The sequence below is a fragment of the Tyto alba genome, unplaced genomic scaffold (genome assembly GCF_018691265.1).
Source record: "Tyto alba isolate M040663 unplaced genomic scaffold, T.alba_DEE_v4.0 Super-Scaffold_38, whole genome shotgun sequence".
Taxonomy (NCBI): Eukaryota; Metazoa; Chordata; class Aves; order Strigiformes; family Tytonidae; genus Tyto; species Tyto alba.
Window position 1 is genome coordinate 15,237,471 of NW_024881313.1, and position 26,292 is coordinate 15,263,762.

Consider the following 26,292-nt stretch of genomic DNA (forward strand, 5'->3'; position numbering starts at 1 on the left):
CTGGCTGCATTTAATAAGGTTATGGAAAGTTTCATCTCCACCGAGATGGAATACTGACATTATTTCCAAATGCCAAGACTGCTCTCAGAATCAGGTCCACATAGACTTCCACACCTTCCACTCAAGATTTTTCTCCAACAGCCAATCTATAAACAGATTATGTGTTAGGAATACTTGCTTTGATATGTGTTCAACACAGGAAGAATATCAGGACAGTTGTATAAAAATTTTTGACTGTTGGCTTGAAAATTATCCAGCAATTTGCACCCAGTCATGCCAAAAAAGCATTTGTGGTTTGTTTCTGTATTAAAATCAGAACTAAACAAACACACACTGAACCATTTACAGGCCCGAATGATTTCTGGAATATATTTTCCCACTGGAATATTACAGCTTGGTTTTATTTGAGAGTCTCAGAGATCATGTCTTCGGTCTTCTTCCAGCTGGTTTTATGCAATCACTGCTCCTCACCCATATGAATATGCACTTACTGCTCTTGTTAGTGGGTAGCTTACTAAGGAGTCTATTGGGAAAAGTACAACTGCTGTCAGTTCTTTATATTGCTAAATCAATCCTGTTGTGTACTTCCCCAGTTACACGCACAACAACAAGTACTGAAGAAAGCTTTTACAGGTTTGGTTAGAGGAGCTAAATGTGTTAATGATTTCTATCCACACTTCTTCCAGACTGGGTTGTGTGCTTAAGTTTCCTGAACCTAGCAGAATCCTTCTTTTGTTGTGCCTTACTAGTTTCACTTGCTCTTACATTAATTTGTGTGTCTCGTTCAGGAGGAGGCTAAACTGCATCAGACTCAACTAGTGACCCCTCTGTGGCTAGCACACGCTTTACATTTTCTCTTTTTTGAAGACAATGATACATAATCTTCCCTTTGGATACAATCTGGGCATCAAAATCTTCCTTTACTTAGTTTAAGTATCTTAATTCTCTTCATAAGGGGTACTATATACTAAAAATTACCAGCAGCAGTAGAAAACATCTGCCCAGATAATTCCTGGAGTTTGTCTGTAGTAAATAAATCACAAGTCATCCAATAACACACAAATCTCAATCTAGCAAGGCCAAGTGCCTCACTTACGAAAATCACTCTAACAGAGCCATTTGTGCTACTTGCACCAGTATCACTGAAATGGATTGCCATATCTCTTCCCGGGCATTTCTTCCCAGGCATCTTTGATTTTTCATTTTCTCCCACTTCTCCAGCCTTCTGACAATTTCTTTTATTTCCTATATTCTACTTTGAGAGAAAGGCAGCCACTTTCCCCTGACACCACTTACTGCCATTACAAATGGAAAGAGGCACATTTTAAATTGCAACCTGGGAAACATGCTCTTTCCCCTTTTCTGGCTGCTCTTCTCTTTATTATCTCCCCCTTGCAATCTACCCTAGTGCTATCTGAGGACTCAGAGGACAAACCAGCACGTATAGGTACCAGATCAGGGCCACAAACCAACTGTCTATATAATTTACACGCAGACATTTTATGACTTGTTAGGTTCTCTCTCATCACATGAGAACTTCGGCTTTTTTTTAAAGACTTCATCAGCATGAGGAGTATTCACCTAATTTGGATATCTACTATGAATCCACACTGCCGTTATCCAAATTCCCTTTATAAGAAATGTATTCAACAGTGTCTGTCAAATCTAGACCATGATTTGGTTCACCCCGGAATAGAAACTGTACACACCTAGAATTAGAAAAAACAAATCCTGCTTTGTATCTCCAATAAACTACCAGTAGTTGAAGTTAATAATTTGCTTTCAGACTTGGAAGGTGTGGGGTTTTTTTCCTTTTTCTTTATCACCACATTAGACAATTATGAAACAACTAAGATTTTCACAAAAAATGCTGGACTAGTCTCCCATGTCCTTCCAGCTGCTAGCCAGGAATGTGTTACTGCTGTGTCATGGATCCCTTACTTACCCTGCCATCCAGGCAGGTGACTGCAGCAGTTAGGCAGACCTAACACACTCGTTCTCAAACTACGACACATCTACATCTGCAGACGCTTGATAGTGCATCATTCAGTGATGTCCTCTAGACACTTCCCATACAGTCCTGGTCTGCTGCCCTCCAAGGAGCACAGTCTTTGTCAGACAGATACCCTTAGGATGTATCAAAACAGCTGGAGCTTCCTCCTCACATCTGTGTCAAATGGCAGCCTTTTTCATACTCTCCCTCTCTGTCTTCCTGAAAAAAATCTCACTTCTGATATGACCCACCCACTGGGCACAATCAACTGTTTTAATACTTCATTTCAAAAGGTCACCAAGGTACCGTGAGCCTTTTGGAGGTCAATATCTGTATCACACAGAAAAATGAAAGCATATACACTTTGAGGAATGCAACTTTTACTTCTAGGAAGACTTCTACGCTTCTGCAGATCAGCTTCAGGTGACTCAGGCAATTTTTCTACTCAAAATCTATTTACCAAAAGTAAAGAAGGTCTGTGTATAGGTTGTGTGACCTAACAACAGCTCCCTCCCAACGCTACAATGATCTTTCTGGAATAAGCAAAGTAGCTGAAAACCTCCAAGTCAATTTCTGTATATTTGATCTGCCTCTAAGAGTGGGTTGATTGCTTTGTTGTTTTTGGAAAACTGAATACTACTGTATTGGATTTGCACTCTGACCCCTTCATGAAAAATCACAAAGAGGACTTCATTCAGATGGCTGATAAGTGAGTTTACCTGGAAATTCAGGGCGATTCTGGCTCTGAGTTACATGTTCACTAATCACTTACCAATAAGGACAAAGTCACAAACTAGTGAAGCAGCTCAGGTCCATCTTCTGTGAGCTCCCATTCAAAGCCTGTCTTGCATGAGCAGAGGTTGTAGAAACTCACAACCCACTCAGAACTTGCTTAACTCCCAAGGCAACTCACTCCCTTGAGTTACTCCATACTGAAATTCACTTACAAGACATTCCCTTAAGTAGCTCTCATTACCCTCTTTTGCAACAATGGAGACCTGGGTTTTGTTCTCAATCTGATCCATTAAGTGAACATACGGATCTTAACTTCACTGCCGTGGTGGTATCCCTACATGTGACACGCTGATAATGACGTATTTTTAATGTAAAACACTCTGAATTGAATGAACGAAAGTATTCTATATTAAAATATAAACACATTAATACACATTGTTATATATTAGATATGTTTAAAATGCATGTTAAAATATATTATGCATTCTATATTAAACAAATTAATATATAACATATTTTTTAAATACTAAAATAAGTGAAACCCAAAAAGGTTTAAAAACTTTTGAAAAGGTGTTAAAATTGCAAAAGGTCCCAGCCAACATAACCTTAACTGTATCCTCTCTGAATGATGTCCTTTATGCACACAGCACATTATGGCTGCAAGGTCTGCAGACTGCTCAGAAACAGTCACTGTGTGGACTGCACCACTGAAACTTGTACCCTTAGATCAGGATGTACTTCTTCAGTGTCTTCACTCAAATTACTAGTCTTCTTCAAAAACAAATCCCTACCTTGAAAATTTTTGGAAGCTTTCGCTCCAGCCCACATTTAACTCACTGACTATTTTTGTAATTTAAACTGATAATGATAGTAGAACCCTGGCAAAAATATCCCTTTGCAGAGCACAGCCGTGAAGCACCCTTGGTATGCCTGCACTTCTCTTCAGCAAGCCCACCAGCTTGGGTGGCAACAGATGGAAGATCAGGATCATCCACACAATACAATCACAGCGCAACACTGCATCCTTCCAGTAAGCCCACCCTAATGGAGCCAGATACTGCCCAGGGGTTCCCTGGAGGCGGGTATTTGCACATGGGATAAGATTGTTTTGGGAGGTATTTCCCATGTATTTCCCACGTTTAAAACCTCTAAACTCTTTATTTTTTTATTTGCATGTTTGAGAATCACTTTTAATGTTTTCTGAAGAAATAAGACAGCGAGCTTAAAAATACTTCTCCATTCACTGAAAAAAGAAGTATATATTCTGTTCACCAGTCCTCCTACAAAAAAGGAAAGAGTTTAACACTATTTAGAAAGACAATTTAAGCACATTTTACATTTAGTTCATATGTGGCAAAGGTTTATGTAAATAGAGTAATATGTTATCTATTTTGTGGACTGTTTGCATCTTCATGCCATGTGGGGACAGAAAATCAAGATAAAAGTTCTGTGGAACTTCTCCAAAAATAAAAGATACTGGAAGTTATAATTTAAAAAAAAAAAAATGTTGGCTCGATTTTTAAATAATTTCTTTGAGGTATTACTTTTGTCCTTGGCATTGACTTGTCTATTCATTCTCAGAGAAGTTTATGAAATATTCCCATGCAAATGTATCTGAACAACTTTTATAAATTTGTTTTTGGAAAAAAGGACTCTCCATATAAAATTATTTGGGAGTCACACACTGAAGCCTGCAAAATCTTTAACTTCCTTCTTGTTTCTTCTTGGCCCCTACTTGTTTGTGGAAGTTTGCAAATGCATTTCAGAACCAAATTTGTATGACAGTGAAACACCTAACTTGGAAGAGTATTTATGTGTACAGTCCTTTCTGTCAAACACCTTTCCTTCTTGTACTGGGCATATACAAACCCACCAATAAAATAGAATTAGAAGAGAAAGAGTTCTGTGTTATTACCAGGTAGATTCATTGGCAGACATATGAGAGATTTATTTTGATGGGGAGGTCCTTTACTGGTGTTTGCCAGCAGGCACATCCAGTCCGCTTGGCACCCAGACGTAGTCCACATCTTACCACCGTTTATGACATATTCATCACCTTTTCTCACAGCTGTCGTCTTGATATCTATTTCAAAACATAGGAAATGAAGGGTTATTCTTGTGAAGGAGGGATAAGCTGGGCCCTGTATGGCTGACAGAGTCACTCTCTTGCTCTCAGACAGACAACTAATATTTGGTTCTCCCTTCATAACCCCCAAGTCCTCTCACCCTTCCAGGCTGCACAAGGCAGACCCATCTGGACAACTCTTGGAAGGCAAGCCAGGGAAACCTGACCACTCCTCTCATGCTCTTCACCCCAGTTGATGAAAGCAGAAACTTTCCCTAAGTAAATCTGGCCATCCAAAAACTTGGGCCAGAAATATTTCAGTCCGAAGTGATCTATTACGTGTTTCTGTTACTGTGCACATTAGTCACTGAGGAGGCCATTAATTGCAGAGTCCTGACTTAAACAAACATAAGCCTCAATATCTGTGCATGCATAAAGATACACATACACGCACTTCCTGCATGTTCTTAGTCAGAACGGCATAATAAATCCAAAGCCAGTAAACTTTCCAAAGGCCAAGTTTAAACACTGAGAATGTCTGTACATGAAGGAGTTCTGAACACCTGCTGTTTATATCCCCTGGCAAAAACCAATCTCATTTTCATCCATGAGTGTTCACATCGTGCTGCAAGCAGTTGTAGCTGCAACAGCCAGAGTGAATCATTAGTTATTATTTACACTCCAGCAGAATTTCCAAAGGGCTGGCTTCATTCCTCTTCAATTGAACTTCAACTAAAACCCCAACTGAGGAATACTCTCCAACAGATATCTAGCTATAAGTAGGTGATGGTATGAGGAGAGAACTCTACCACACACCTAATTAGCACCTGCAAACCTAATGAGACACTATAAAGTCCCCAAGAGCCCACCTACTGAGGGAGGCAGTAGACTTGGAGGGTAGGAGTTGGACACCGAATGTCAGCTGGTTGTAGCTTCATACACACCCCCCTCAGTCTGCACATGAAACTTGCTTTCCAAAGACTCTAAACATAAAACAAAGCAAAACCAAGTATCTGATCTTTGTTTACAAGATAAACTGGGGCTGAGGTCAGCATGGCTTAAAAGAAGTCTTGTTAATGAAACAACAGCAGAAAAATGATGGGAGAAAATTGTATAAGACATAAAACAAGGGAATATCAGATATAGCTATGGCTAAAGGAATTTACAAGCAGATAATAATGAACAGCAAGGGAAAGAGATAGTACTAATAAAAACAGTAGCCACATAGCTTATTCGGACTATGCCAAATCTGTCCAAGGGACTTGATATGAAATCTGTATAAAAATGAAGGCCAACAAACTGAAGAAATCTAAAGTACTGACACTCATAATACATGGACACAGACACTGGACAATCATATACATGGAGACTAAATAATAAATGAATGACACACAAGAGCCAGAATAAGAAATATCACACTGAAGTAGTGTGAAAAAGATGGGAGCATACACAGTGATTTACATCACACATCCCTTTGTTGTGGAACAGCTAGTGAAGAGATTAGATAGAAGTTCCATAGAAGGCCTGCAGACGAACAATAAGCACTGTGATATTATCAGAAATGTAAACAGTTCTTGGAAGCATGGCGTCACAGGGGACTAAGCACCCAAATACAGATTAAAAACCAAATGCCTTACTAATAGGAATATTCAAGTACTCCCAGATGTGATGGTTGACAGTTTGCTTCAAGCACTTGAGAAACGGTTATTTAAAATCAACTTTTGAAGAGTTGATTCTCTTCAATTAGAAGATCAAGTGAATAAGTTTTATGTTTAAAATACTCTAAAATAGGCTTTGAAAACCTTCTTAATTTACTAGAATCAAATGGACTCAGTCTCAGGGGTATGTCTATGAAGATACTTTGGAATGTATGATTGTCATTATTCTCCCTGATAGAACATAGCTCAGGAAAAAGGCTACTTTAGTGGGTGCTCCGTAACACATTTTTGGCAGGTCTACACCACTGTGCCTGTAGTGGCTACAACTCAACAACTTACAGAGCATGCTGTGAAGGTCCCTTACAGGAAAGACCACAAGGCATCATCGGAAGGCATATGATACAGCTAGTGCCATATAAGCAACCAAGGCTGATCACTTCACCATTCAAACCACAACATACTCAAACCTCAAGTTTTCTTCTCCACTATGTTCCTGAGTCCAACCTTGCATCTAAGTAGATTTGACAAAAGGCAAGGCTGGCTTCAACGTTTAAGGTCATTATTACAATCAAAGATAGGCAGCGCGTATCTTTAAAGTAAAAAATTAAGAACACATATCTGGAATTTACACCACCAGCACAGGAAAAAAAAAAAAAAAACAAAACAAAACAACTTGCATGAAATAGTTTCAAGTCTAACTGAATGAATAATCACTTCAAAAAATGGGAGATGGCCTACAGGAAATGAAGAAGATTAATCATCGAAGTAAGCTACAGTTTGGAGGCCAGAAGTTAAGAACTGCCACAGGACATACTAAGTTAAATCTTGCAGATGAAAATCAACAAAATTGAAGAAGATTGAGACAGCAATCAAAAATGTTTCAGCCACAGCAATGAAAAGAGAATGAGAAAAAACATGAGGCATATAGAGGATGCCTCAAAACTAAAGAAATATTTCACATGAGATTACAAAAAGTTTCACAATATAGTTGACAAAGCAAGACATCCAGAGGAAGGACTGTATAGAAATTAAAATTGGTGAAAACAAAGGTTGTTGGCTTTGACAATCTGCATAGCCTCAGAATACATTTGGAATGAAAAGAGAATTCAGTTTAGCAGTGGTACCTTACTTAAAACCAACCTGAGCTATTACAAAAACAGATTTTCTAGAGAAAAGCAAAACAGGAAAAATCCTGCTGGACCCAAGCAAATTAAAATTGATGCTACTAGGTAAATGAGTTTAAATTTTGAAAATATAAGAATTAGAACAAAAGTGGGAATGTGGGTAACGAACTTGACAAAGGGGAAATTGCAGCAGGTGGCATTAAAAGAGGAAGTGTTGATGCACAGGGAGAGTACTTTTGGAGCTCCTCCTTGGGTATCAGCCTTTGGACAAAACTTATTCAATACTTCCATTAATGACCTTTAAAAGAAGAATAGGAATACACTAATGAAATTTGCTGGTGTCACAAACAAGAGAAACATCACCAACACAGACAACTGAGGCATTGCCCAGCAAGAAAGGAATGATCTTGAGTTTTCAAATTCAACATGGCATGTACAAGTACTTAGGCACAAAGTAATAATGATTGCTGTATCTTACAATGTTTCAGTAGCAAATTGCTAATGAAGATTATCTTCACAGTTAATCACCAGATTCAGAAATGAGCTAACTGTTGTGTAACATTACATACTGGAAGGTAATATTCCTATTACTTACGATTGGAGAAGTAGTTATGCCATTATAGACAACATGTGCAATTTTTGGTTTTCATGGTCAAAAAAGATGACCTAAACCCAGAAAAGCAGAAAGACTAGATTCCACTGCATTGGGTTTGTGTGTGGTGGGGTTTTGGTAGCAGGCTACAGATGTGGCTCCTACAAGAGGCTTCTAGAAGCTCACCCAGCTCTGAGTCAGACACACCTCTGGCCAAGGTCAAGCCAATTAGCAACAGTGGTGATAGCATATTTATGAAGGGGAACCTGAGAGGAAGAGGTAGAGTAAAACACCTGTTCAAACACCGAGGTCAGTGGAAGAAAGAAGGAGGAGGAGGGAGGTGTGCCAGAGCAGAGACTCCCCTACAGCCTGTGGTGAGAGGGCAGGCTGTCCCCCTGCAGCCAATGGAGGTCCATGGTGGAGCAGATGCCCACCTGCAGCCTATGGAGGACCCTATGCTGAAGCAGGGGGATGCACACGAAGAAGGCCGGGACTCTGAGAGAAGCCACTGCTGGAGCAGTCCATTGCTGGGAGGACCTCAGCCCATGGCAGGGACCCACGCTGGAGTGGTTTGTGAAGAGCTGCAGCCCATAGGAAGGACTCACGTCAGAGAAGTTTGTGGACTGTCTCCCATGGGAGGGACTCCACGCTGAAGCAGGGGAAGAGTGTGAAGAATCCTCCCCCTGAGGAGGAAGGAGCAGCAGAAACAACAGGTGATGAACTGACCAGAACCCCCCATTCTACTGTGCCACTGGCAGGGAGGAGATAGAAAAATCGGGAGCAAAGCTGATCCCAGAAACAAGGGAGGAGTGGGGGGAAGGTGTTTTAAAGATGTGGTTGTACTTCTCACTGTCCTACTTGGACTGGCAAATTAAGTGGTCGGGGTGTTAATTAAATTTACGTTCTTTTTCTTCCCCTAACAAGTCTGTCTTTTGCCCATGACCATAATGGGTAAGTCATCCCTCCCTGCCATTGTATTGATCCTTGATCCTTTTGTTTATTTTCTCCTCCCCATCCCTGAAGAGAACAGAGTGAACCAGTGGCTGAATGGTGCTCATCTGCCCTCTGGGCTTAAACCAGGACACCACTGAGACAAAATGGGGCAAGATGTCTATGTTGAAGGGGTAAACATGAACAGGGTTACTTGGCGCAGTTGCCTGGAAGACATAACTTGAAGAAAGAGGAAGTGCCTTCCATGATGTGTTCCTACATATCCCCCCACAGATTATCAGCAAAATATTCTATAAACTGCAGAATAGTAGGTGAGATAGAATGAGATGAAATCATTAAAACCAACATAGATATACATGCTTTGTGGTACCAAAAATCTTGAAATTAAAGACAGACACTTTCTATACCAAGTGTTCCATACTGCTCTGCTTCTCAGGTCATCTCTATGCTAGTTTTGTTGTATATGAACAATGCTACATACAATAGACAGCAACTACTATTGAAAGCAGACAGGTACTCCTTCAAATTGACTTGAAATTCATAGTAGACTAATATACACAGTCCTTCTGTTCTGTTGAATTCTGTATAAATTAATTCCAGGCACCCTTCACTTCTTATGCAGAGAAACACTTATTTTTTTCTTCTGTGTTTGCAACGCCTTCAATAATTTTGGAACTGGCAGAAGAAAATGCCAGAGATACCTTTCTCAGTGTCATTCTTCAGCTTAAAATACACCAGCTCACATGGCAGAAGCATGTCCCCAACCTCCACATGTGAACATCTGCTATGCTTTACTACCCCTTCACTTATCTAAGTCAGACAAACATCCCAGTAGCATGAGAAAACAGAGGAACTATCAAGTGCAGTTTCAGGCAGTTCAGCCTCCTTTAAAACTGGGCCACCTGCAGATGATATGTTCTGCCTCATGCAAACCAGTGCTACTCAGAACATAAGCTAGTGCTGCTCATGACTAAGTTGTCCATTTAATTACCCTTCAGAAACTGTAAACTGGTTTCTGGATTTATACCAGGGATCAGATCTTCCATGACATGTGAAGAAGTATCATCATTTCATCTTGCAGTCAAACCCAGACTGCAGCTGGGAGACAATCAGATAATCCTAGTTGATTTCAAATGACTCTTCAGCTGCACCAATCCAAGTATATCATACCAATTAAACCAGATTATAAACAACTTGCAGCTAAAAGAACATTTATGTTACTTGGTATCTGGAACACTGCATCAGAAAATTAAAATCATATTTAGAAAGTTCTGATAATCATCTAATTAAACTAGAGAGGTATTAATAAAAATAAATTATGTTGTATTTCCTACATTAGCAAAATTCAAATTATTTTAACGAAAAACAAGTCTATAAAAACTATGGCATTTTTCTAATGAACAAATTCAATTAACTAGAAAGGAAAACAGCAATGGATTGTGTAGGAAGATTTAATTTCATTATTTCATTATCCCCATTAACCCTCTTGAAAATTACCTGTTGCACCCTTGCAGTAACACTGAATAATTATCTATTTGTCATGAGAAAACAATATGAGTTTGGTCAAGGAGATGGAAACAGGACTCTGCTGACCAAAAATCTTCTGTCAGACTCGGCGATTTTGTCTGCAGGAAGACGGCTCAATAATTTGTAAGAGCACAATGTGTTCACCACCCTAGCCATCCTATGTGCAACAACAAAACCTCTGAAACAGGTTTATTGTCATTTCCTTTCCTTTGAAGTCCACTATTAACCGTCAGATGAGATATCTTTTACTTTTCCTACAGTAACTGTTTTAATGTAATTGTTCAAATAATCTACTGCCTCAGACACTTCAGAATAATAGTTACATTTGTCCATGTTTTTAAACATACACTTGCACTAAAGCAAGACAAATAGCTGCACACAAAGTAACTAAATCATAAAGCTAATAGATTTGACATGGCAAATTCTTCATTAGCTCTAAATAAAACAATCACCAGCTCAGAGACATTTTTGCTGCACAGGAATGACGGAAGGGGCTGAGGTGAGGTAAGAATGAGTGAGAGAAACCTGTTGTGAAAGTGATGCCACCATTTTCAGGATGGACTAACTCTGCAATTTGCCCATGTTCAGTGGTGAGGCCGGTTTTAAGGAAGTGCAAGTTTTAGTACAGTTGAACAGGCCACATCCCCTATCCCATACATCTGCAGATTTGCACAACTGACGGTGGCTGTGCTGGAGTGCTCCCTGCCAGCGGTGGGCTCGGACAGAGCAGGGGAGGCAGCAGCAGCAGCAGCACGAACACTAGGAGAAAGCCAGGGCCAGGATGACAGCTGCATATTAATCTGTTGTGCTCAGCCTACGCAGGGTTATAGCTATTGATTCACTGACAAATACATTCAATTTGATTTATTTTGAATGCATCAGAAGAGGCATGTGTTACTGCTCCTGGAATATTACTTTTTGCCCTTACCACACCTGACTTTCCCTCCTTTGTATTTCTTACAAATGACAGTGGCAAACGGAAGAGTCAGGAAAACCAGATTCTTTCCATTAAAACACCGGGCTGTCTAAAATTGCCAATTTGCTAGGTTAACTTACTTGCGACATCTGACCCAGCTCCAGATTCACTGATCCCCAAGCAAGCCACAACATCTCCAGCTATAGTTGGCACAAGGAACTGTTTTTTCAACTCATGAGAACCAAACCTGCAACAATATAATGAAAAAGATAGGGTATTAAAAGCTTTTGAAGGCAAATTTTATTTACAAGTTAGTTACAAATTTTGTTCTACCCACACAGTGATCAATTTTTCTATGACTAGGTAAAACCTGTCCCAGAGCCAAAAGACAGTATAGATACCCTTCAAAGCTATGATTCAGAGCCTTCACCAGAACTGCAGCCATGATAATTTTAAACAAGGTTTTTACAAGTATTCAGTCATCTTACTCCCACAGAAACATGTGGTCTAGATGCCCAAAATCTGATATTTATGACTGTTGTTTTGAGAGCTATCAGATCGAAAGAAACACAGTCCCTGGGGTTTCCCCTCAATGCTCCTGCACAAGTCTGCAGTCAGCCAGGATGAAGGACCTGCTCTCTGCGTATCTTCTGACTCTTGCCCCGGGTATTTGCCAGGTTTTAGTGGTGACTCAAAAGTTATGACGTGATGGTCACCCTCTGCAAATATCTGTATTTAGATTATTAATATTTCACATCTGCGTTTAAATCACACAGTGAAATCCATGAGTGCTTCTTCCCAGCTGTTCTTTTAGTCCCCACAAAAATAAAAAGAGAAACAGTAAACTGTTGATGGCATTTTAACACAATTCACTTGGCCATATTTCAATTCAGTTAACAGGCACCCTCTTTTTTTCCAGTGTTTAGCTGCTTTCATCAATTTGAAACATGGTCCATCTCCTTTCACGGTTGATTTTGTCCTAATTAACATTCACTGATTTGGTCTTGCAGCATGAATGGTAAGCTTGTGGCCTAGTTCTTGAACCTCACTTGTGCGAGACTGAAAAATTCCTCAGGTCACGAGATGTCTCTTTTGTGAGCAGAAATCCATAAAAGTTAAGTTCCTCCTCAGTCCCCTCTTCGGTATGAGGCTTCTCAGGTCAGCATCTCCACTCATCTTACGCTCGCTAGCTGCCTAAGCAGGCTGCAGTTATCTGGGCCCTCCACCTAAAACACTGTCCCAGAACTTACAAAGGAGTGATGTCATTTAAGCTAAGAATGGCCCTTCCCCTCCGCTCCAATCCTGACACAAAACAGTCAAAGGACACAGGCCGGCCAGAGAACAGAGTGGGAGCTGGCAGACACTTTCACTTTGTGCACACAGGGAGTTCAATTCCTAGTCCCGTCCCTGCTGACAATCATGGCAGCAATCCCAAATAAATACAAGAAGTGAGCTTGGCGCGTTTACTCCTTCCTCCAGCATACTGGGACAAAGTCTCTGGTTTGTTATGCAGCGTACATTTATTTTTTTTTTTTTCTATCTTCTTTTCCTTGGGACGTGATCAAGTATGGCCAGCTGAACATTCATAAGACAATGAATTAGACAATTTTTGGCAATGCCTGCTGATGCTTAAAACTTTGCCAACCTCTAGTTATTTCAACAGAGGATTTCCATGACAAGAACTTTCATCATAATAATGTCTTTGGTTTGATATCTTTGGTTTAAGTTCTAGAAAACAGTTCAGCTCTTCCCCAAAATCAGGCTACAGAAGTTATTTTGCAATTTAAAAAAAAACTCTGGCAATACTATCTTCAGAACAGCATGGGTCTCTATGCCTTGCAGGAAGGACATGCAGCTCAGCAAGTAGCTAATCAGCCCAGAAAAATCTCAGGTTTGCACAAATGCAACACCCACTTCTTTCCAGTTTAACAACTCCAGAAGTAGCAAACTCTGTTTGCAATGAGATCCTGCTCTGGCTCAAGACAGACCAGACTACGTCCGCTTTCTGGGCTGGGGCCATACCCCAGAGCATAGTTTCCCATGTGATTAACAGTGCAGCCTTAGCATCGTTCTAAAATATATTTTAATATATCTGTGTATGTATACACACACACAAGTCTCCAGTCAATAAACAGGAGCTCCTTGTTGATGCTGGGTAACCCAGAAGTCCCAAGTGTGAGATTCTGATACTTTGAGAGTTGCATGAAAGTGGTCCATCCTTTCTTGCTCCACGGTTTGTAAGTAGCATTGGTGGAACGTCATGAATACAAACACAAAAATTACAATGGTATACAATCTTGTAAATGGTGAGTAAAAGGAAATAAACCCATGGCAAAATACAGATGTAATAACACTTCCTTGATCCACACACTTCTATTTATGTGCTCTGCCAATTAGAAATTTGAAGTCACCTTTATTCATCTCAAATATATACAAAAATCTGGTTTCTGACAAGTTAGATTGCTACATTGATAGAAAATATGTCTATTGCTCATCACTCTTCTGACTTAATTGAGCTGATAATCATCTTGGTAGAACCACAGATCTTACTTTTGTTTCTTCTGCTTGTGGGAAAAAAAGCTGAGCTTAAGTGAATTAATTAAATTAGTAAGGCAAGTTATGAACAGAACTGACAGACACACTAATATGATACCCTATTAAGTGCAAATTGAAATTCTGAATATGAACAGCCGCAGGAAGTTCTAACACAGCTCTCAGCATTTGATCAACTCAAGCTTTCTTGCACTGGAGCTCAACCATTCAAGCACTATTCACCACCAAAGCAAAAAAACCCATACACCGCCCTCCCTGCTCCCCCCCCCTAAAAAAAAAAAAAACCCAAAACCCACAGAAGTTTTCAGATGATCTATGCATTATTCTACAATATCTCAAAGATGACATGATAATTTATTCATGGACTTCCTAGGAATATAAAGATTTTCTTTAGGGAAAGAAGAGGGTAACTCTCACCTACTGTCACTTTCCATCTTAGATACTAGCAAGAGGTGAATTTCTCCCAATTCTCTTTCTGTTTTGCTCCCAGACTGAAACTATTACTAAAGCAATAGCCATGTGCCATGCTTCTCCTTCAGTGTAGTCCTGCACAGGCATCCTACCATCTGATGTTCAGGACCATCTTAGCAATACTCCTTGGATCTTCAAGATGCAGAAAAAGAAGCAAGAAAAAACAAAAGGGAAGAGATGCTCTTTACAGGTACAGAAAGGGTTAGAAATGCATAAAAAGCAGTAAGCACCCTTGGGCAGCATGGAAGCTTCACTAAGTTCAGTAACTTACATAACCTGGATTTAAAAGAATCCACACTGCAGTCAGGTTTCTCTCCTTGAGTTTCTATTTCAGTCAAGATAAGAAGCCATGCGAGTTTAAAAAACCCACATTTAGAAAACTAACTTACTTTTTGTGAGAGATGGCATAAAAAAAAAAAAGCAATAAAAAAAGTGCTCTGGTTCTCAGTTTTACCAAGCCTCTAAGCTTCAGTTATTTGAAAATTTTATGAAATAAATTGCTCAGTTCGAGCAACTGCTACATTCTGAAAAGAATACAGATGAGAAGCCTGTATGAGACTACCTGATGTGTACGACTACCTCATGCAGATGAGCCTACCTGAAGGGTTTTGGTTAAGAATGATTACGTCACTCTTCTATTTATTTAGGAATGCATTTTGCACTAAAATGCAAGTACTGTAAAAGAGGAGTCATATTAAAGATTGTCCTCTTCAGATCATGTAGTTTTAAGAGCTACTCATGTGTCGGGTGTCCTGCAGCTACCACACCAGGTCTGGAGTCCTCAAGGCTGCCCACCAGACAACCTGCCACCTGCAACCAGGCTGTCACCAGGAGCATGAGAAACCTCAAAGGTACAGTAACAGTTTGAAGCTGTTTTGAGTAAAGCTCGTTCAGAAGCAGCTGCTTGACTTTGTATTGCCCCACCATACTGCTCTGCCCAGGTTAGACTCTCACAGGTATTTAAAACCACAAAGCAGAAAGCAAGTGATGTATTATGTCTGAATGTATTTGAAAGACCTGACAGATTTATGTTCAGAACCAAGTTCAAATGTCAGATACTGCTGACAAAACATTTTACATTTAGTTCTCAAATTTAGAAAGCGCTACAGCTTCACTTAAAGGAATCTGGGGAAAAAAATGGAACAGCCTAGGCATCTTCAAGTGAAACAGAACTATTTTCTCCTATATTTGTCTGCACAATAGAAATGCATATAAATCAAAGTTCACATTTGCTTTGAAGTATGACCATGAATATAACTTTCTGAAGGTTGTCAAAAAATTCATAAAGAATGAAGTAAAAAGGGGCCAGAACAGTGAACAGAAAACCAGGTATGGGTAACATTTTCAAAATGCATTATTAATGAATTAAAACTGTTACTACAATATACTTCCCATTTAACTGAGTATCTCAAAGACTTCCACAAATTAAGCCTTGCAACAGCTTGTCATTGAAACAAGAAACCCATGGGAGTTGCAGTAACAGCATCAGGAGACATCCTGACTCTAGATCTTTTAAGACTATTTTACTAAATTATGAAAATTTAAAAAGCTGCATGTGTGTGTGTGCATATGTGTATCCATCTGTTCCAACTACTGCACTATGTATCTAATTGAGAGAACATCTCTAATCTGTAGTGGCAGAGCATCTCCATGACATTCTCTGAGTTGGTTTGCAGGTGCACTCAACAAATGCTTGATGAATGCTGATTGAAGCCCAAAGTTAGGAAAGACAACAAAGGGCTCCAGACTTATTTTTAAAAGTTTTTAAGGGGATGATGGTTGATTTCCGTACTACTTTCTGCATCGCTGATGCATTAAATGTAACAATGCATTGTTAAGATGCAAAATTTGGGTTATCTCTGTGAACTTGTTTAGGATCACCACAGTACACAGACACCTTTAAAAAGACCATCCAGGCTGTGAATGCAATTTGAATCCATGACAAGCAGTTAGCCCTCTCACTATACTGCCTGAAGTAAAGCTGCACCCATGCAAAACTTCCTGTAGCAACCAGCTTTCTCTTTTCATTACCAAGTTTCACTTTTACATCCTAAAAGTGGGACACTGTACTGTATAACTAGTCAATGGAATTGATTTAACAGTAGAAGAAAAGCTCAATAATAGACACGCAATTTCAATTACAGATTTCATCACGTTAATGACATTTTCACATTTACTTTCCAAGAACATCCACTTCAGGATTTCACTAACACAAATGTATGTAGCTTCACTGATTTACTACAGCAGAACAGAGTAACAGAAGGGCAAAAAACTGCTATTGGAACAAAATCCCGTCTTCTTTTACCCACAGATTTTTTTAAACCCCTGGAAATAAAAGGCTATCATGAGGCAAGGTGCTATTCTCTGAAGTATTTTAAAATATTAGCTTTATTCTCAGATGGGCTACAACTGAGCTACTGTTGCAATAGACAAACAGAACTCCATGCTTTCAGCAAGCTTTTGGTGTATTACACAAAGGAGAAGAGAACTTTTAGAAAGACTTCCCATGGCTGAGACCACCAAAGTTGCACATACCTAGCAGAAGGACAAATGGATGTCAAGGGAACAGAGCCTACATTCCAGACTCTACAGAGGATTTACAGTCATTTTAATTCACAATGGGAAAAAAAAAAAAATACCACCAAACAACAACCCAACTCTAAAATGCTCTTCTGTGCAAAAATTCCCCTCTTGTATATCTGTTTTGTGCAGAGAAATTCCTGACTTCATCATCATTATTTGAATTTAATCCCCACCACCACATTCCAGAATTTTAGGGGTATCTGTATTCCAGGGGCAAACTGCTGGGGCCGGCTTGTCGCATCCCTCTGGTTTTGCAAACTGCTGTTTTGATGCCATCTTTATTGAGGGAGGGATGGAAAAAAAAAAAAAAACAAAACAGATTCAGAAAGTGCAGGAGTCTGAATGATAGCAAGTGATAAAAGAGAAACACTGACACAAGCAGATGAGAAAAAGCAAAATGAGTAATTGCCTGGAATGGGCGTATTGAGGAAGCATGATACATGAGCTACAACTTTAGGACTTACACCACTATTGATCATTATTTCTGAAAAGTCACAGTCAGTGTGGAGCACCTTGTAAAGCTGCAAAAAAGCAAGTAAATTATAAAATAGAATTAAACTCATCCTAATCATTACAACTAAATGCATTCTTAGTATGATTGCACTGGGATATCTGACTAAGAAAAACCAGAAATATGAATAAGTGGATTCTGGAATTGTTTTATTGGTTGTGGCACCAAGGTTCTGTGTTTGTAAATATATCATCTATTATTAAACAAGGTCTATAGTTTAATATATAATATTCTAACATTAAAAGAAAAAAAAGTATCTTCTCCCCTAAACCAAACTGACAGAGGTAGAGAGTAGTTTCCTTCCTCAAATGTTACTGAAGAGCAACTAGACAGTAAATCTGCACAGTAATAATTTTTTCTACTCTTATACCGATTGGGTTTTAGGCCTTAACACTTGACAATTTGGGTTTTAGGGTTAACCAGACTTTCTGAAATTTACCTTGTAAGAGCAGGAGTAGCCATGCCAGCTTGCACTTCAATAGCCATAGGAATACCTCCACAGCGGATATTTCCCAGCTCTTCTGCCACTGCAATGCTATAGGAGAAGTCCAAGCCCATGCCACCATATTCTGAGGGAAAAAACAAATCTATGACACTCATGTTGTAGACTGGCATAAGCAACAAGAAAAAAAAAAAAACAAATAATATTGCTGCTGCAATGACTTGCCAACTACAATTCCATTGCTAATTTTTAAATATTTGACAATTATCAGCTTTCTCTTCAGAAAAGAGATGCCACACTGTTCTTTACAAAACCTGAATTTAAAATTACACCTTCTTTAATTACCCATGTGCACATCAGGTCACCTCTGAATATCCTAAGTAGCCTAATTACTTTTACTGGGAACAGCAGGAAAAAGTGACATGCTGCAGAAAATCACATCAGAAGGCAAAATTATTCTTTCTAACAGTAAGGTCATATGAACAAATCACCACAAAGTAAGAAGGTTTTTATTTCTCCACAATAACACCTGACACACGGTCTCACAGACACCCTCCCCCCCACAACCCCCCCGACTGTACACTCAAGCATCTTTCTCAATGCAGCAGTCAAGTTGGCACACAGCAAGACCACGTGCAGGTCGCATCCCCATGTTAAGTTACTGCCGTAGTTCAGTATCCACACTGGACACAAGTACAACACCGAACACACGTATTTCATATCCTGGCACCTGGTTGGTGCAGTCATTAAAGCATTTTTCATTAGCAGGAGGCTGACGACCCAGGGCATTGGTCGGGTGCCAGCACAGATCGTTCCTCCTCCCCACATTCCAATCTGTAAATTCAATTAAAGAGGATATTATTCTTCACTTCCTTCCCATGCCCAGCACTGATAAACCCCCCATATAGCAAAACACAGAAAAGGGCTATGTTTCTATGATGGATGAGGTAATTTCTAGTGGTAATAAATAGTTTATAGTCCAAAGGAAATACAGTGAGAAAGAGAAGGTTACTGCTTGACATCATTAGTTGACTGAGAAGCTTTGATTAGATAAGTTTCCTTTTTTTTTTTTTTTAACTCATTTGAAGACCAACTAAGAAAGTTTCAAATAAATAGATATGAGCCCCCACCCCTCAACACACATAATAAAGGGCAGACAACCCTCTTCCCTTTTCACTTGCTAGTATCAACCACTATCTGAGCTCACCCCTCTTCTGACCTCCTTTGAAGTTTTCTAAAAACACCGTAAATTAAAAATCAAAACACCACAGTGCATATAAAAATAGGGCTTTGTATGCCATCATCAGTTTCCTAAACTCACTGAAACTATCTCTGCATTGTTTTTCTACGGAAAGAAAGGAAAGCACAAATGGAAAAGCCTAGGGGTGAAGTCCAGTTTTCAAATAACATTTCTCCTTAGGTCATCCAGAATAGTCTGGGTTGTCAGAATTAAAAAAATAGCTACTTTTCCAAACTTTAACCTGAAAATAAAGAATGTTTCTTAAAATCATAAACAAAATTAAGATTCTTATCGGGAACTTAAGTGGTACAATGAAAAAACAGTAATATGGGAATGTGTTTAGCATAATATACAATCCAATTCTCTTGCCTTTACAAAGCTCCCATCAATGAATAAATGATCTGAGGAAAAGTAAGGAATGTATGCACATGCAAAGGCAAGGCTATTTAAAGATTTGTGGTATGAGAGAGTTTTTGCTAATTTTATATGAAACTATAGCAGAGTTATAATAGATAACCTCAGTTTTGTCACCACACAAATGCTTTCCACTTGATTTTATTTGTTTAAAATCAGTCAATCATTTTATTGCTAAACTACAGTAATTACTAATTTTGTCTTTGGTTTTGTCTACCAAGCAGTTAAATTCCTGTCTTAATCACACAAATCAAAACCTTAGTTTCTTGATTTACCCCAAGTAACTTCACAGGAGAAATGCTACACACAAAACTGACCCAAAGAAGGACCTTTTTATGCAAGTCTATGGCTTACATACATTCTTTTTTCATACCACAATCCATTATATATTACTCTGTAACAGACTTGCCTTGCCCTCATCTGAGATTTGTTACTAACTGGTACATTTTAAAAACAAAATGCTGCAAAAGGCCAGCTCTCAAAGGGATGACATTGAGGAATTTCTTACTAAAGCGAGGAAACAATAAGAATGAAGACTCAGAAGCTGGGAAGGTGGAGTGGGGGAAGCCCTACCAGGGGGCTCCAAAGATTTTATTATCTGGGGATAGATAATGCAAGAGTCAACCACAGATGCAGACAGGCAGGAAGGGCAGAAGCAAATGGTAAAAATACTAATCAGTCAACACCTAACTTTTCATCAGTTCTGTTCCAGAAGCCAAGGAGAAAGAGTTTCATGAAGAAAAGTGAGTGGTTTGGCAGATAATTATAGAGAAGAGTTTCCTTTGAACCCAAAGTACTTGACCAAGACAGAGATTCACTTCCCAGTGCAGAAGGCAGCTACATCCCCAAGTAACTTGGGTAACCTATGCCATGGCTAAAGACACTTGTGTCCCATCTCTTTGGAGATCTGGATGTCTGTGCCAAGACGTGCTGCCAGCAGTGTCACACATGGTGACAGCAGGCAGCGCTGGCTCCGAGCACAGATGCAACCTTTTTTTTTCCCCCATCACAGGTTGGCAGCCTGGGTTCCACATCCCCGCTGCCCGCGCTCCAGCAGCTACAGCGGGTGGTCTGAGCACCTCGCCCTGCGTGCGGTGGGAGGCAGCTCTTAAACTGAGACAAAACCACCAGGCTGCTCTTATTTCCACCTGCTGCAGCAATGATGGTGAATGGTTTACCAAATGAATGTTCCATTTTTATTTGGAATAAGTCTTACTCTTTTTGGAATAAGTTTTATTTGCAATAAGGGAATAAGCTCATGGTAGAAGGGTCATGTTTGCCAGTCTCATCAACAAACACCAACTCCTGGAAGTATCCATACAATGATGTAATGCTAATAGGTCAATTTAATATTCATTCAGAAAAGCAAGCACCATATCTAATATAATTTTTGGTGGAAATTCCATAATGAAAGGAATCAAATAATTTTCAGATGTAATTGCCTTTTTTTTTTATATAAAAAAAACACAAAGCAAAACACTACGCTATATGTTATTCACGTGTAAAACATTTCTAGAGCAAGTATTTGATTTAACTTTAAAATGAGATGAGTGACCTTCAGAGAACTGTTTGGCTACATTTCCATTTTTAATTTGCAAGAAACATTAAAAGAAAAAAGCAAAGAAAAACTAGGCAGAAAGTCTAATGCACTAATGTTTTTATAATTCAAAAAAAGTAGAAAAAGGCAACTCTGCTGTATTCAAATTGTTACTGTTTTGCTGACAATAGCACAACTTCCAGCTGTTAAACAGCTTAATTTGATATCTTATCCACTGTTCGATTTCAGGTTCTTTTACAAATAAATTATAAAGCCCAAAGCAAGAACACATGAACATGCAAAGAAATAAAGATTCTGCACTGCAGACCATGGGCAGGACCCATGCTGGAGTATGGGCAAAGTATGAGGAGGAAGGAGAAGCAGAGAGGAGGTGCTAGGGATGGACTGCAACCCCCCACGCCCCTGCGCCGCTCGGGTCGCAGGGAGGGAGATGACTCAGGAATGAAGGACTGAAACTGAGCCTGGGAAGAAGGGGGAGAGGATAGGTGGAACACATTGTTTTAATTTGCCTTTCTTTCTCACTATACAAATCTATTCTAATTGCCAGCACATTAAATTAATTTTCCCCAAACCAAGTCTGCTTTGCCTGTGACAGTAACTGGTGAGCAGTCTCCCTGACTTTATCTCAACAGCTGAGCCTTGCCATCATATTTCCTCCCTTGTACTGTTGAGGAGGGGGAGTGAGTGAGCAGCTGCTGGCCAAGGTGAACCTACCACACTATGGTCAGTATATTAACCTATTTTTCTTTTAGATTGGCACTGTGCTTTTCTACTAATCACCATCATCACGTTATTTTAGCATGCTTTCCCCAGCCCCCAGCCCCCCAAAAAACAAAACAAAACAAAACACAGTCATTATTTTATAGAGACCAGCTTATTTCTACATGTTAATTTTGTGACATTGCCAGTGGGGTGGCAGCCCAATAGAAAACAGCAGGTTTTAAAACCCATCGTTTTTAAAAGATGCAGATGTACATTCTACCAAATCTGACAACTTAGGGTACCAGGACTTTTATATATGAATATAGGCAGACAGCAAAGATGATGCCCAAAAATACAAATAAAAGAGCAAGACCATCTGATCTTCAGCTGTAACACGTCAAAACAGAAACACTGCTGAGAAGATCAGTTGGGAAAACAAAGGCAAAGAATTTCTATGAAAAATGGCTTATGAAGGCCAAGGAGAAGCTGAGGTCTTTCATATAATTGTCTCATTTTTTTGAAGACCAACACATTTCTTGTCACTTGTTCAGCTACAGGATCCCTGTTCAAATATGACTCCGTTCAACGATGAGACAGACTTGAAGTCTCTAGTCCAAATTTTCTAAAAGTTTAGAAGTGTCTCTATTTGGAATTTGCTTCTGAACCCCACCTAATAGCTGTCAGTGGGAATGACAACATCCATGGTGAAAAGGGTCTATAAGTGAGTTGAATCAAGGTAAAACAGGGAGTCTTTGGAATGTTTTAAGAATGTGAGTGAGCCTGGAAAAAGTAATGGCAAAACCACAATACACCCATATCGGTAACTCAGTCTTAAATTCCTATATAATTTATCTTGTTTGTTCTCCTAACTTCCAAAATTCACATACAGTATATCTACACCAAAGGAAATTATGCAGTATTATTTCTACTATTGGCACCTAACTCAGCAGAAGAAAAAACAAATGTGTGCTCTCATTTCTAGTGACTAGAAAGACAAATAAAACATGAATCACCTCCCATTTTGAAGATAGGTCTGAGAGACTCCTACATTTGACACTACGATGACAGAGCTAATTGCCAGTTTTCATCATAGCCTACAATTTCAAATCAACAGAAGTAAAATGTAAGTGTTCAAACCTTACTCACCTGTCATAAATATAGTTCAAAAATTTCAACTCCAGAGGACTACAGAGAGCCCTGAAGTTACATAATTGTGAATGTCATCAGGCAGGACAGTACAGAAATCCCACTGTAATTCCTTTCCTCTTCTTTACATAAAAGGAATTTAAGGAATTACCAAAAGTGTACTCTCTGTGTTATGCAATTTCCCATGAACCCATTCTGAAAAGTTGAGGCTGATCAAGCTCAGAAAACACCTATTGCCACCTTGGTTATTTCCTTCTTGCTGGGTGCAGTGGAAAAACTTTGTGTAACAGAAACACTGTGAGTCTACTTTAGTCTTGTGGAGATGAACACATATATATTTTCTGGCAATTTCCTCTGGATCAATTCACAAACACACACAAACACCACCCCCCAAACAAACAAAAAAGAAACAAATAAAACCAGATGCAAAGTTCCCCTTAACAGATTACCTCAGACAGACAGATCAAACTCCTTCAGTTTGAACGTTTGTCCCAAACCAGGAAAATTTCAGTACTTCATAATTTTGTCTGGTTGATCCTACAAAGATCACAACCACATACAGTACTTGATTTCTCACAGATATCCACTAGTTCATCCAAAAATCCCAAGGCAGATAAGGACCTCTTCTGCTAACCAAAGTTCTATTTGTAGTATCACTCTTTTGATTCAATATTCCTTGGAAAAAGGAAAAATATAGATTGGCTGCTCATTCCTTATCAAACATAAACAGTTAGCAGCCCAGGTACAATCCCTGAGCAATTAATGGTACAAATTGTGTGTTCCTGCAATACTCACCGCTATAGAAGTCGTCTTGGTTGCCACTTCAGAAACTCAATTTACCAAGATGAGTAAGGTGATTGGATCTGTCTAGCACTGGTTTAGATTAAGACAGAGCTACACTGGAAATTACAGAAGAAACTTCCCCCACAGTGTAAGGATTAAAAAACCCCACCCTATGAAAACAACACAAAATGCCAAATAGCAACTTGGCAGTGCCTGCCACTGAGCAGATAAATGCACCACGCAGAGCTGGACCTAGCTGGAAGCAGCATGGACACATTTAGTGAGGGTTGAAAGCTGTAGAGGACACCGCTTTAGAAGCCAGAGCAGTATATTCTAAATCACTGGTTGACAACAGCTGCACTTGTTATTCTCAGACTTCCAAAAACCTCCCTCACAAATTTGTAAGTTTTCTTTATTTTTAAATGGTTATGCAGCGTCACCAACTGTCATCTAAGTCAACAATCACATCTGCATAAGTTTCAAACTCAGAAGGATATCAGACCTCTTCAAACAAATCCCACAACCCCCCAAAACTATATACAAATATATTTGTTATGGGGAAGGAAAAGCTAAGCTGCACAGTAAATAGAATAAAATGTCCACATGGGAAACACACAAAACATTAACAGTGTAAGAAGACTCAATAGCCAGAGAAAAAGAAAGAAAAAAGAAAATCCAAGATTGCACACAGTCCCAAGCACTAGCTATTGCATCAGCTCCAACTCAGATCAAAACTTTATGCAATAACTGGTCACAGATTCCTCAGTTGTCTTCTGCCTGCTTTATGTTTCCCCCTTGACTCTGACCCAACATCAATTTCACAGAATCCCAACTAAACCTTCCCACATTTTTTTTATTTAAGGTTAAAAAGTGCAGATCTCAATTATTGTACGTTTGAAAACATCAGTCAAACTAAATGCCGGAGCATGAAGAAAACAAGAAAAAAGAAAGCATGGAATAATGAAGTCAAGAAGTGCATAGGTTCAATATCACACCTCTTGAGCTTCAATGGCAAAGCCATGCTACTTCTCATGGGGTTTCTCCTTGAACAAGCTCATAAACAAGCAGTAGGCTAGGTTTCAAGAATATCACCTCTGCAACCTCCCCACTGCTTGAGATCAGTCAATCTGCAACAATTGCCAGCCTCCTTACATACACTGAACACATACATTCCTCTAACCTGTTGCACATTTGACTAGTTTAAGCTTTGCTTTTGGATGCTGAGTTTAATTCTCTGAGTCAGGCTTATCCAGCAGGGAATACTGCTTCTCTTCAGCTTGAAGTTTGCCACCCTTCTGACAAACAGGCAAAAACTGCATCAACATCCTTCAACACGGTGTGTGTCCACTGCCGTCCAACTGACACCACTGTGAATCAGCCCTCTAAGGCACCGAAATCTGCCTTCAGGCTTGATGAGGCATCTGTCAGCCACATGCAAAACGTGCTCTTTCTCCCAAGAAAATGACTGCACAACTGCTCAGCTAGCTTCTTTTAAATGTGTTCATTCATTTTGAACAGGTAATAAATCATCTCACACCTGTACAAGAAGGAAGCAGGTACATCATTTTTATGTGCTGCTGGTGCTCCTCTTCAGGACCCTTCCTCTCACATGAGCTACCACAAACTACTACAAAAAGTTCACGTTACTCTGAGTCACAGCAAATTTTTGCCCAACAGGATCTGAAGTATGAATACACAAATAGGTATTATAAGGAATCTACAATAATGTACAGACATTCAACATCCCATAGGTGAACAGGTAAAGAAAATGGAAATCAACTTATCAATAGGTAACAGAGAGAGCCCAAAGAACACTTTTCAGTTTAAGCACAACAGAGAGAACAGATGAGTAACAGGACTGAATACAAGTATGTATGTTCATAAGGATTTTTTAAAAGCTGGATAAAAAGGGGTCAAGATCCAAAATCAGAAGAAATTGTACTCAGTTTTATAGCAAACCCTATGAGCAAAAAGCAGATAAATTACTTTAATTTCTTAAAGGCATCAGGATATAGAGTCAATATTAAAAAGATCCAGAACTCATTCTGGCTCTTCTGAATTCCACATAAATTTCTAATTAAACTGAAAAGCAATACTATGTGATTCAGGGATTAAACAGATTTATTACATTTGCTTCTTATTAAAATTTCCTACACTAAGTTTTAATACAAAGGCTATTTATCAACTGAAAGCTGTGTTTACCTTTCTCTCCTACAAGATCTTCCAGTCCAGTCCAAGCTGATAAATAGCTTGTTGAAAATCCGTATTTGTCTGACATGGAAAACTTTAGCCTCTTAGCTCAAGATGTCACACCCAAAGGCATAAATT

The 26,292-nt window shown here is 39.3% G+C and overlaps 1 protein-coding gene across 3 annotated transcripts in view; it reads right to left on the minus strand.

Annotated features, from left to right (window-relative positions):
* The window catches only part of LOC104357937 (probable acyl-CoA dehydrogenase 6), a 92,728-nt gene that overhangs the window by 16,405 nt on the left and 50,031 nt on the right, over window positions 1-26,292 (minus strand). The window contains exons 1-4 of one of the 3 annotated variants that reach the window (XM_042801663.1): window positions 26,167-26,287; window positions 18,119-18,248; window positions 11,702-11,808; window positions 4,644-4,811 (exon numbers count right to left, since the gene is read on the minus strand). In XM_042801663.1, coding sequence (XP_042657597.1) covers window positions 4,644-4,811; window positions 11,702-11,808; window positions 18,119-18,248; window positions 26,167-26,242 — 481 coding nt within the window. In that variant the 5' untranslated portion in view covers window positions 26,243-26,287. Of the gene's footprint in view, window positions 1-4,643; window positions 4,812-11,701; window positions 11,809-18,118; window positions 18,249-26,166; window positions 26,288-26,292 lie in introns of those variants that run through there. The other 2 variants (XM_042801662.1, XM_042801664.1) reach the window with 2 other exon arrangements.